At 36.8% G+C, this 12782-nt stretch overlaps 1 protein-coding gene across 1 annotated transcript; it reads left to right on the top strand.

Moving 5' to 3' along the window:
• Window positions 1-11783: 11783 nt before the first annotated feature.
• On the top strand, window positions 11784-12311 carry LOC145667942 (uncharacterized). The gene has a single exon (XM_081735367.1). It carries the CDS (start codon window positions 11784-11786, stop codon window positions 12309-12311), a length of 528 nt encoding a protein of 175 aa, XP_081591493.1.
• The last annotated feature ends 471 nt before the right edge of the window (window positions 12312-12782 follow it).

The following is a 12782-nucleotide window of genomic DNA, read 5'->3' as shown; positions in this document are numbered from 1 at the left end:
GTGTAATGTATTTGCTTATTACTAGGGCTTAGAAGTTGAAGACCTAAAATTTGAATAAAACGGACCTATGGAAAGATCTAGAAACTGAAAAAAAGGACTAAAACTAAGGCTTAATTTAATTAGAATTATATATTTAATGGATATAATGCTCAAGAACTACAAGCTTCTGGTAGGTTAACGGTCTGTCCTTCTTCTACACAGTGTTGCCAGACCAGTCAGTTGGAAAAGCAGGAGATTCGAAGATAAAAAACACGAGAAAGCAGTAGACACATACAGTGGTGGCGTTTGAATGTAAATCCGGGGAGGAGGCAGTAAAATTTGACATTATTAAGGGGGCAGTAGTCAAAACAAGCAATCCAGAATTCATTTCCGATGAACTACATTGAACAAATGAAAGGGAAAAGTCCCGATTTATATTAATATTATTTGATACAAACATGTGTGAAGTAAACCATAGTAAAAGAGCAAAGTGGAGTGGGAAAATGTCTTTTCATGCACGTAGCGATAACGTAGCTATATTGTGCAGTCACACGTGACCGTGGCGTAAGACGATTTCTTGCTGACGATCGCGGAGAAACGATCTAAGCCACTCTTCCAGCCCAAGTCCCAATCTAAACAACACTTACTTGTAAATCTTACAGAAAGTCATAAAAACGCTAACCATAATGCATATAGAGAATGACGTACAGTTGTATTCTTTGGATTCATATTATATACAGTAAAGCTCTATAACTATATGCTCTACAGAGCTTTGTGTATTATAACAGAGAAATTTCGTCTTTTTATATGAGGAAACATTAAAATTTCAATATTATTAATAATAATATTTCTTCAACTTCTCGAAGTAAGGAAAAAGCAGGAGGTTATTCACTTTTCATTTTCTTTCGCAGTAGATCAGTAGAACGTAGAAAAAGCAGGAGATCTCCTGCAAAATCAGTAGATCTGGCAACACTGCTTCTACAAACTGAAGTACAAACTAATATAGGAAAACTTCCCCACTTCCTTGTTGGAGAACATTCGTATGCCTCCTTATCTGACTTGTGATTGTTGTAGATCTGGTCTTATCAGCCCAGTCGTTGAAGAATGTCTTATCATTGGAATTTTCTTTACTAAAGAAAAGATGAAGAGATGGTGGTGATTCGAGTTAATGGCCACTAAATTTGTTGTCGAAAGATGAAGTACAAAAAAAAAAAAAAAAAAAAAAAAAGACGTTAAGACCTATGAAAGGCTTAAAAAAGACCAATAAACAAAAAACGCCGAAAAGGCAAAAAAAAAAAAAAAAAAAGGATAAATAAAATCCACAATTTTCTTGCCTACAATGATCCAAAATGAACATATGTTAAGCCTCGTCTTCGGGTATTCTTAAAAAAGAGGATTTTTCTTCGACTTCCGGGCCCTACTTATTACATATTGCCTTCAAGACGAAAAAAAAAAAAAAAAAAAGAAAACACTGATCATACATAAATTAGAAACTCCAATCGTAAGTAGGCTCAAATCTTGCAAATGGTGCGAGATATTGAAAAATTAATCGCAAAAATCTCTCCTTTATTGTACCCCTTGCCGATTTTTTTTTTCAAAACATATTTCACTTACAACGGTACAAGTACAAGTAATGGTAACCTGTATATTAATACTAGGCTTTAATACTAGGCTTATACAATGCTATATTATATATTAATACTAGCTTGCTGATTTATATATGCAGAAGAAGAAAAAGAAGATAGATGTAATGTGAATGTTTATAAAATATAGATATTCCAATGTTTAAAATAATAAGTTTTATTGCACGCCGTTGGCATGACAACAAGATATACAGAATATAAATAAAATGGAAGCAAATCACTAAAGGAAGGAAGTGTGTATTTATTTTAGTGAGGCTCTTGTTTAATTTAATTTGAGTTGCGAACCAAGGCTATACAGCGATTATATATCATATTTGATTCTATATCGTTGTATAAAACGGTGCCGGAAACATCGGGACAGTGAAGAAATTAGGGGTATCGTTTGAAGTAAAGTAAAGCGAGCACCGCCTCATAGAGATTTCACCCTCTTACGAAGTGGGAAAATAATATCTAGAAAGAAAGTGAATATTATGGCTAATGAAACAATAGATACACAAATACCTCAGACCGAAAGGAATGTTCCGGAAAGTGTGTTAGATATTCTGAAAGGGATATCTCAACAAATTAAAGAGCAGAACCAACAATTACAGGATCAAGCTCAACGATTTGAGAAAAAGCTTGGGAATTTGCAAGAACGTAATGACGTTAAATGGGACCGACTGCAGAAACAACTAAGCCAGGTGAACCAGGTAATTACAGCCCAATTTGGACACCATGATGAAGAAATGGACCAAAGTGACTTGATAAAAACCACGAAGAAAACAAATTTTGGGTCTGTATGGGTGGAATTTGCAGAGTTTCCACAGAGGCGTGATGCTGTATTGGTTGTGCCGGATTATCCCAGCTTCTATCCTCGTTTGAATGTTTTTGACTGCTTTTCTGATATTGTTTGTAGCGAAGACTCTGGTATGAATCAGCATGGGAAAAGTTATGGCCATCCTTATCTTGAGAACGCTATTAACTATTGGCGTTACCCGTTAGCAAGAAATAAATTGATTCCAATATTTGTGAGATGTGGGAAGAAAACATGTGTTTCCAACAGTGCTTGTATTGAGTGGCCGAATGAATTAAATCAGTTGAATTGTGTATTCAACAAAAGGACCGGAATGATGATAGTAAACAATCCGATTATGCTTTCACAGCATGTGATGCAGTGCATTGGTTTCCATCATCCAAGTGTGATGTTGCAGAGTTTCGAAAATACATCAATGTTTCAATACAGTAGTAGCTTGCATCAAATTAACCTTCGTAACCAAGTTCGAAGTGGACATGTGAGACTAAAGGGTGATCCCAATGTAAAAGGTGCAATAGATCCATGTGTGCTGATAATGTAGCCAAGTCTAGCTATAGAAGAAAAGGAAACCATGGCAAGACATACTACCGTGGATGTCACGTAAAGGACAAATACCGATCTATTAGAAGACATGATATTACACCTCCAGTGAAACGAAGGAAAACCGAACCTAACCTTAGTTGTGACGATAAATGTGATACCGGTAAGAGAAATGAACCTAACCTTGGTAGTGACAGTAGATGTGATTGTGTGACTCGATCTAATAATAGTGTAGTGCGATTACGTTCGCCTAGGAAGCATGTAAGCATAAGATCTAATCACGTTCGATGGAGATTACGTAGAAATCCCGGAGATGACGAAAATTCTCAAAGTAAGAAACAAAGAACTGTATACGTAAATAACGCGATAGATTGTATTCTGGTTTGTGACTTTCGATGCAACCCAAACAAATGCATTGGTCATATAACTTAACCTAATATAGGGACGTCTAAAAGGACATATCAAATTAATTCTTAATAGGACCAAATGCTTAATTGTTATGTGTTTTCTTTGATATTTGTATTATCAATTTCATTATTTATGTTGCAGGTTATTGAAGTATATTTGAAAGCATCTTTGTAATGTTAGGGTATAAATTGAAGTTAATAAGTTTTGTTTTCTATAAGCAATTTTGTAATGGGTCTGAAGGAACCCGTACTCAATTGATTTTGCTTTATGTTATGTGTATTATTTAATGTTTGTGCATCATATTATTTATGTGTTTTCCTGTGATTACCAAAATGAAATATCAATCCCATTATTATTGTTCTGATGTTAATAAGACATTAATTATTATGTCATGTCATGATTAGTATCGATATTTCAATCTTAATTTATATTTTGTTTAACTATATCTTATATTCGATCATTCTTTGCTAGACGAACAACTATATGAATATCACATATATCTTTCTCAAAATATTCTTCATTATGCCTAAATAGATAATTATTAATTTGTAATAAGCATTTTTTATGGCCCTGGAAAAGAATTAAAATAATTTGCAAATGGAAACAAAAAAGGGACTTAAATAACATGTTAATCTAATTTTGTATAGCTCCTCGGGTACAGGCAGTAGTGTGGTGGGCTAAGAAATATACTTTTCATTTAAAAGTCTTCATCCGCATTGTGGTGCGTCCAAATCATTTCCTTGACCTGTTGTATTTTGTGGTAAACTCGGAGGAAATATTGACGTGCTGAAGTTTACGTTGGAGGCAGAGTTGCTAAATTAATTGAGGTTGTCATTGTGGTCTTGGTCAAAAGTCTGTTATTCTTGTAAACCCATCCTTCAGTTGATCTAATGATTTAAAATCAGGGCAATTATAAAGTACAGTGAGGAACTTCTCTACTGCTTCTGATACCCTGTCACAATTATGGGGAATTGAGAATTATGGCCCAAGCTCAACTTAGGTCTTTAGATTCGATTGTGCGCCCCACAGTTTTTTCTGCAGCGTATTATATGGTGCAGACATAGAATATGTCGACAGCACAACGGATAAATAACAAACATAATTAAGAACCAGTAACTAAGTTTAAAATGTAGAGCAAGGGGGTAGGGTGTCTCAGTGGAAGAGTCCTTAACTCTATTGCGTGGGGTCGCTGATTCGATCCCTGGCCAAGTAAGTCTGTGGTGGACAACATAGTGTTGATGGGTTTTCTCATAGTATTCCCGTTTCCTCTCGCATTATCATTCCACTATTCTTCCATCATCACTCACTCGCTTGAATCATCCATCTTCTTTAGCCCGAAGGAACTAATCGTGGGACGTTAAACGCAAAGATTTTATTTCATATCATTTTCAAAATGCAGAGCATAGTACATGATATATATATATATATATATATATATATATATATATAGAGAGAGAGAGAGAGAGAGAGAGAGAGAGAGAGAGAGATGTATGGGCAGCCAAAAGTAGCCTTTAACTGTAACGACTCAGTCAAGCACTACAAGAATAAAGGAGTTTCTTTGCACAAACTTCAAAACTTTGCGTATGCAATACCCAAACTTGAAGTTGTACGCCTATAACTACTGGTTGCAACAGGGGCGGAGCCAGGACCGACTTCTGCGGATGGCGGTGGGTTGTCATAATGCTACTTTTAAGGGCTCCAAACTCTGGGATGGATTTTATTTATATATATAAAATAAGAAAGTTAGCTCTTCTGGGGGGCGATCGCCCCAATCGTTCCCCCTGGATCCGCCCCTGGGTTGCAATAGAGAAAGAAGATCAGACAACCTGTTTCTTAGATAGTGAATTCATATCAAAAAGTCATTATTTGCTATTTTCAGTGACGGGACCAGTGACAACGCTAGACAGGGAGCAAAGTGAGAGCGGACGCCCCTACGTTGCATCATCCGCTTCCACCCACCACCCTTGACAGCTCGCAGACATGCTGTATTGTAATGCAAGTTCAGTGATATAAAGATAATTATTTTCGATGTACAAAAAAATTGCCTGGCCCCTCCGCTTGCCTCCTTCCCAAGAAATTAAAGCTGGCGTCGTCACTGGACGGGTCATTTAAATAGATGTGAAGACGAAATTAGTAATATCAAAGAATTAAAACCTTGTTCATTTCAAGAAAAAGAAAGCGATGTACTCACAAAAATAAATGATCCTATTTCTCCTTTGCCCAGTGATGCCAACCTGGAAAATTATAAAATCTTATCCCTAGAATCAAGAAGTCCGATTTCGCTTTTGAATTTACATTATACTAATTACAAGATTAATAATAATAATAATAATAATAATAATAATAATAATAATAATAATAATAATAATAATAATAATAATAATAATAATAATAATAATAATAATAATAGTGTGAAATGAAACTCTCCGATCTTCCACGAATATAGAACAGTTTGTGAAAAAGTATTCTTTAATCGAAATCAAGTATTGTTTCTTGTCAGAAATCCATCCAGTGTCCATCATAGGTTTGTATACCATCACCTTATGCTGAACCTAATGATACTTGAAAAATCTGTTCCCTCACATTTTGTATGGAAATTTTTAGTAAAAGATTCTTTCTCATTGGATATTTTACTTCTTTTTCTTTCATTTGTTTCTCATTTGATATTTTTCTCCCTTTCACTGATTTGTTTGTTCATTATTTTATTTTACCAGAGCAAAAAAATCAATTCCTTGGCGGTTGATTTTTATGGATTATCATACATTCAAACCACTTCATCAGTAACATGAAATTTTCGGATAAAGAAAACTTCCGGTTAAAATTTACGAATTAACACTAATTTCACACTCCTTCATCAGTCATTATATCTATTTTTCGCCCCTAGAGAATTTTATTGGCGTAAATTATATACATACAAAAAGTCCTATAGAATGTTGACAATTTTGACGATAATTCCCTGTCTCTTTCGGAAAAAATTTATATTAAAAAATCCCACAACATTTGATTTTTCCCATGGGTTGGCATCACTGTCTTCAACAAATCCAACGATATCCCTGGATGTTCCCAGTGCTATTCTGCTTGGATACTTACTGGAGAAATTAATTTTTGACCCTTACCGGAATTCACAGCTACGTTTCGCTTCTCGAACTGCAACGCTAGAATCCAGGAATTTTCTTACTGTAAGTATCACAGTAAACGTACAAATTTTGCAAGAACGCATTATGGCGTTCTGCGCAAGTTTCGTCTCAAAATCTATTTCCTTAAATGTAAATTAATATTTAAATAAAATGTGAAACATAACACAAAAAACAGTCAAACAATATATCTATTTCGTAATAAGATCGTTACTTTAAAATACTTTACACATACAAATAAACATTTCGTAAAACTGAGCACTTCTTGTAAGATCTTACAGCAAGTGCCATCTTGTGTGCGCATTGTAAAATGAATCAAATATTTTCTTTTATTTGTTACATTTTTCGATATCAGGAGACACAACCAAATGAATCACTGTCTTGTGCTGTAGCTGAAACATTACTCTATCAGTCAGTACAATAATTATAATATGCAACGTTTCATTGCGCAGTAGTTAAGGCAATGAGCTAAAATATGCACTGACTTTTGGGTGGTGACCCACCTTAAGGGAACTCCATACGCTTGACAAAGACTTTAAAATAACATTAATTTTCCTGTTATCTAACGTGAATCTTTGATATTTAATAAAGTTGCCTTTTTTTTAAAAAAAAAAAAAAAAAGGTTATCAATACGTAGGGTGTTTATAAAGGTCACTTCAATCTGGCTTGCTTCAAGTATAATTAAGTACTTCGCCCCCTGTTGACTAAATTCAGAAAGATGACATGATGGCTTAATTGTTACTTTGTTTATGACTGAGGTCAATGGTCCCTGGTTTGATTCTTGAGCAACTGAGTTTGTATTGGACTACTTCTTTGACCTTTGATTCTTTCAGAATTCTCGTGATTTCTTCTCATTCCACCAAGTGTTCAGTTATGTTCCATCACTTATACTATTTAATATTAACCAACTATCTCCTTTAATTTACAGGACACAAACATTGGTCATTTCATTTAATGTCATGTCATTTTAAACGTAAGAAAGAAAAGGCATTGAATAGTGATTTCTATTTGTGTTTAATGGGACCAATTTTCGTGAAAGAAATATCTGGAATGGTTTGTCTGAACGTGTCAAATTGTATAGGGAAGCGCCACTGATACAGTAGACAAAAATTGTACCCTAGAGCCATTTGAAACGAAATTCTGTACGTCCATTTTTATCCTGCATTATTCTCTTTTTTTAAATACAAACACACAAAAGTAGTTTTATTTGGAAATTCCCTCCTCAGCCTCCCAGCAGTGTGTAGATATAGAGAATCCCTTGGAGGCGAGAAGGAGCATTCGACTAGTGATAACCACAGAAGCTGTTTACAATATCGACAATTGCCTCCAGGGAGCAGCACATTGCAGTCCTTTCAACTCGACACCAAAAACACAATAAATATAGCGATGAGAGTGTTGTCCAATGTTCACCTTCTGGGAAATAAAAGTTTTTTTTTTCACTTCATAATACATCTTTTTATAACTCTGTCTCATTCCTGGAATTTCAATATGTAGGACGAACGTATATGTTTGTACCCTTTGTATTTGAAGAGGTTTTGAAATAGTATCCGATATTTTAAAAGACTAATGCTATTGAAAAGCTTTTATATCGTGCACTTGCTATTGACAATATGTAGGGAACGTTTAAAATAAAAAATTGAAGAATCATTGAACAGAAAAGACTTGTAATCTTGAGAATATACCAAATTTAGAATTTTAGCGTTTTTTTGTTTTTCATTTTCATGATTCCTATATGTTGAAAAATAGTTGTTTTTTTTTTATCCGTCCTTTTGTTTGTATGTCCATACTTGCAGATATCTAAATACACTTTAATCAACGTAAGTCTAAAGGTGAGTCGTTCAATATAGACTTAAGAGCGTACCGTCATTGTAGTCTCAATGGTGCACCATTCAATGTATTTCTAAAGGTATATCGTTCAACATTGGCCTAAATGTATAAAGCCTTTAACGTAACGAAAAGGTATATAAACCTCAAGGTACACCATTCAACGTAGTCATAAAGGAGCATTCTTCAACATCGTTCTACGTACTCAAAAAACAGCACCTTTCAACGTAGTTAAAAGTACACCGTTTAATGTAGTCATAAAGTAGTACTCTAAGACATCGTTCAACGTAGTCATAAAGCAGCGCCTTTCAACATACTTAAAAGTTCACCGTTTAACGTAGTCATAAAAGAGCACCCTTCAACATCGTTTAACGTTGTCATAAAGCAAGACCTTTCAACGTACTTAAAAGTACACCGTTTAACGTAGTCATAAAGGAGCACACTAAAACATCGTTCAACGTAGTTATTTAAGCAGCACACCTTCCAACATATTAAAAGTATACCGTTCAACGTAGTCAAAAAGAAACATCTTTCAACATCGTTCGACATACTCATAAAGCAACACCTTTCAACATATTTGAAAGTACACCGTTCAACGTAGTCAAAAAGAAGCATTCCTCAACATCGTTCAAAGTAGTCACAGGCCCGTATCCAGGGGGGTCTAGGGGGGGCCGGGCCCCCCCTAAATTTTCGCTGGCCCCCTAAAAGTTTTACAGTAGACTTGCAAAAGAACTATAATATGGTGATGAACTATCATATGGTTGGATCGGGCCCCCCCTAACTTCAGCTGGGCCCCCCTACATTTTTGGGCTGGCTACGGGCCTGAGTAGTCATAAAGCAGCACCTTTCAACATACTTAAAAGCTGCCAGAGGTCTCTCTCTCACATGAACAGGAAGCAAGACGTTTTTCATGACGTGACGGAACATGACATTCTGCTCCCCAATACGAAGAATTTCAATGAAAGGAAGAAGACAGCGTGTGTGAGTCAGAGAGCTGCGAAAATGTATTGTGGTCGTTATTTACAACAATATGGTCTGGAGACAACATTTGGATGACTTCTCACGGAAAAAAATTATCGGGAAACTGGAAGAATGATGAAGTGTGACGAGCGTGTGCCAGAAGTTTGGTATTTTCCACAGTGTTGTTCCACGTATATGAGAAGCACTCCGGATCATAGTCCATGGTGTGCAAATTAGAGATAGTGGTGGATTACGACCAACTATAGCAGCGGACGACAGCTACATTGTGCAAGAGACAAGAATGGACCAATGTCAAACAGCGGGTACAATTGCTTGCAGATTTAACATAAATGAATTTGCCCAATCTAACGCTTCGGTCCCACGTCGACTGTGTGGGATGGTCTCTTTACCCAACGTTGGGTTACATTGATATCCGCCAATTGGCAGCACTGTTTGTGGTGGTGTCAAGAACATCACGACTGGACCAAGGAAGAGTGAGGTCGCATCTTGTTCTCCGACAAGATAAGTATAGATTTAGCCTGATTAGTGATTCTGGTCACCTGGCGACAGGTGGGAACATGTCATGAACCCAGAACATGATGTTTCGCTGGTCCAGTTGTTCTAATATCCTTATGTTGCATGGGTATATCGCCCTCCAAACTTTTTTTAACGCTATATACCCATCATCAATGTTATTGTGGTACATAAGAGCACGGGAAACAAAAAAGTTAAATTCCACGGGCTTAGACGATTATGCCATCTTATCGGTTAGCGGACGTATTACGTACGTACTAGCAAATGTTCCCACTTGTTAGAGCTCGACACAGAAGTCTCTGCCGCGATACAAATGCTTCACACCCCGCCCTCCTTACATGCATTTCTTCGTCCCCTTGTTTCTAGCACGTGCTATGTTGCCACAATAGTCAGTTAAATTCTTGACACCGAGGAGGAAAGATAATTTAAAAGTCTATGCGAATTTATGTTCCATATCATTCTCTCTCCTTTTCGCTGAAGTAAGTTTGGCAACTGCGCATGACACTTTTCATTATGACGCATATTGTTCTTTCCATGCTGAACTATAATTCGCTGAATAAAGTGTAGTGTTGCCAACGGCAGACAAAAGCAGCAAAAATATACCTTTCAGAAGCAGAAGTATTCTGCAAGATTTCTCTCTAGAAAAATCATTGTTAAAAAAAAAACTTATTAGCATACGACAATAGAGATTAGTAGTGTTGAAGTACCTTTTTCTAAGTGCGCGCGATTTTCGAACTGTGGTGAAGACAGCCTTAAAAAAAAAAAAAAAAAAAAAAAAAAAAAAAAAAAAAAAAGCTCGGAGTGTTTTTTTAGTGTTGAAAGTTTTGTAGATAGCCTATTCCTAGTTTTTTAAGTTTTACGCTTGTAAAAACTTTTATTTGCACAATGCCTCCAGTGTTGTCTAAATTGAAAACAAAGACTTTACATAGCCAAGCGAGAGAAATTGTGAATAATGTTCATTCATTTCTGAAGATGGAAGCTAGTGAAGGTGTTAATATTCCAATTAAACATTTTGGTAAAAGAGCTGCAGCTGCAACCGGGGTCCCGGAACGAACAATTCGAGGAATTGTGAAAGAAAGAGAAGTTCTTGAGTCGTCAGAAGGGCCCTCCACATCATTCTCTACTCCTGGAAAGAGGAGACCAAAACCAGCACCTAAATCTTCAGTGGACAATTTCGATGAATGTGTCATCCGTAGGTGTGTGTATGACTATGCTATGCGTGAAAAGCAACTGCCAACACTTAGCAAATTGCACACGACATTACAAGAAGAATTAAATTTTGCGGGTAGTAAAGAGAGTTTGAGACGCTTACTGCATAAACTGGGTTTTAAGTGAAGGAGGACACCAAATAATAGAACCATTTTAAGCGAAAAGCAAGAGATTTGTGCTTAAAGAACGCGGTTCTTGAGACAAATAAGGCATTTTAGGCGGGAAGGACGACCAATCATATATGTAGATGAAACATACTTACATAGTTCTCATACTCCAGAATATGGTTGGTCAGATGATTCTGGCAAATGTTTTCGGGTGGCTATGTCCAAGGGACGACGTCTTGTGATAGTTCACGCCGGAGGTAAGGATGGGTTTGTTCCTAATGCTTTACTAATGTTTAAATCTAATTCGAAATCAGGGGACTACCACGATGACATGAACAGCGATAATTTCATGAAATGGCTTCGAGAAAAACTAATTCCTAATCTTTCACCCAGATGTGTTATTGTTTTAGACAATGCCTCGTATCACAACCAGGGGCGTCATTTAGGGAGGGCAGGAGGGGGCAATTGCCCCCCAAGAGTTTGAGTAATACATATACTTTAATCGATTGACTACTAATATACTAGTACAAAACGTGAAAGTCTTCTTATGTTGGTGGTGCTCTTGCCCCCCTCAAGCGAAGTCTGAAACGACGCCCCTGATCACAACGCGCAATTAAATCCTGCCCCCACTGAAGATTCTTTCAAAAAAGATATGCAGAGATGGCTTCAAGAAAAGGGGTTACCTTTCATGCCTGACATGACACGACCTGAGCTGTACGAATTAATCAAATTACACAAACCTAAACATGTAACCTACAAATTTGACTCCTTGCTAAATGAATACGGACATTGTGTACTAAGATTTCCACCATATGACCCTGAATTAAATCCAATAGAAAAAATATGGGCACTAGTGAAAACCTGGGTGGCATATCACAACACAACCTTTAATTTGGATGCGGTCATGCAGCTCGCACAATGCAAATTTGAGAGTGTCACAAGCGAAGAATGGGGCTCAAGGTGTCGTCTTGTGGAAGAGATCGAGAATGAGTTTATGGAGCGCGAGGGCCTGATAGATGAATATGAAGATAATGCTGCATCGGCACCTTTCATAATTTACGTGGACCCTGAATCAACTGACACAGCCTCGGAGATTGAGGACTTCTCAGGAGATCCTGAATCAACTGACACGGCCTCTGAGATTGGGGAGAACTTGTCAGGAATAGAAGAATTAGACTAATTAATGCATGAAGTGTGCCATTAGTCTTAGCCTTAATATGTTTGTAGCCATTGGAATAAGGTAAGCTCTCTCTTTATTAATAGGCTGTACATGTTATTCATTTACGTTAGTATATTTTTTTTTGTACAATGCTTGGTAGTTATTCTTTTGGATACTTAGATTGCAACACTGTGCTGTGCAACGATCGCGGCAGAAACAAGTGTGTTGGACTCTACTGTCGGCAAAGATTTGCGTTCTTTGTTTTGTACTTTTCATGTAGAATTCGTCTGAAGTCGAGGTTTAGAAAAATTTTGGAAGTACCGTATGAGCATCCCGGGGCTGCGGTGGCTCATTGGTACAGTATTCATCTCTGGTGCATAGGGTCCTTGGTTCGATCCCAGCTCGCGTCAAGTGAACTTTGTGGTGGAAAAACACTGTGTGCGTTGGATTCTCTCGAAGTTCTCGCATTTTCGTTATTCCGTCATTTCATTC

This window comes from Thermobia domestica, chromosome 13, assembly GCF_964235325.1.
Source record: "Thermobia domestica chromosome 13, izTheDome1.hap1.1, whole genome shotgun sequence".
In the NCBI taxonomy this organism is placed as follows: domain Eukaryota; kingdom Metazoa; phylum Arthropoda; class Insecta; order Zygentoma; family Lepismatidae; genus Thermobia; species Thermobia domestica.
This window is presented reverse-complemented; position numbering and strand designations above follow the sequence as displayed.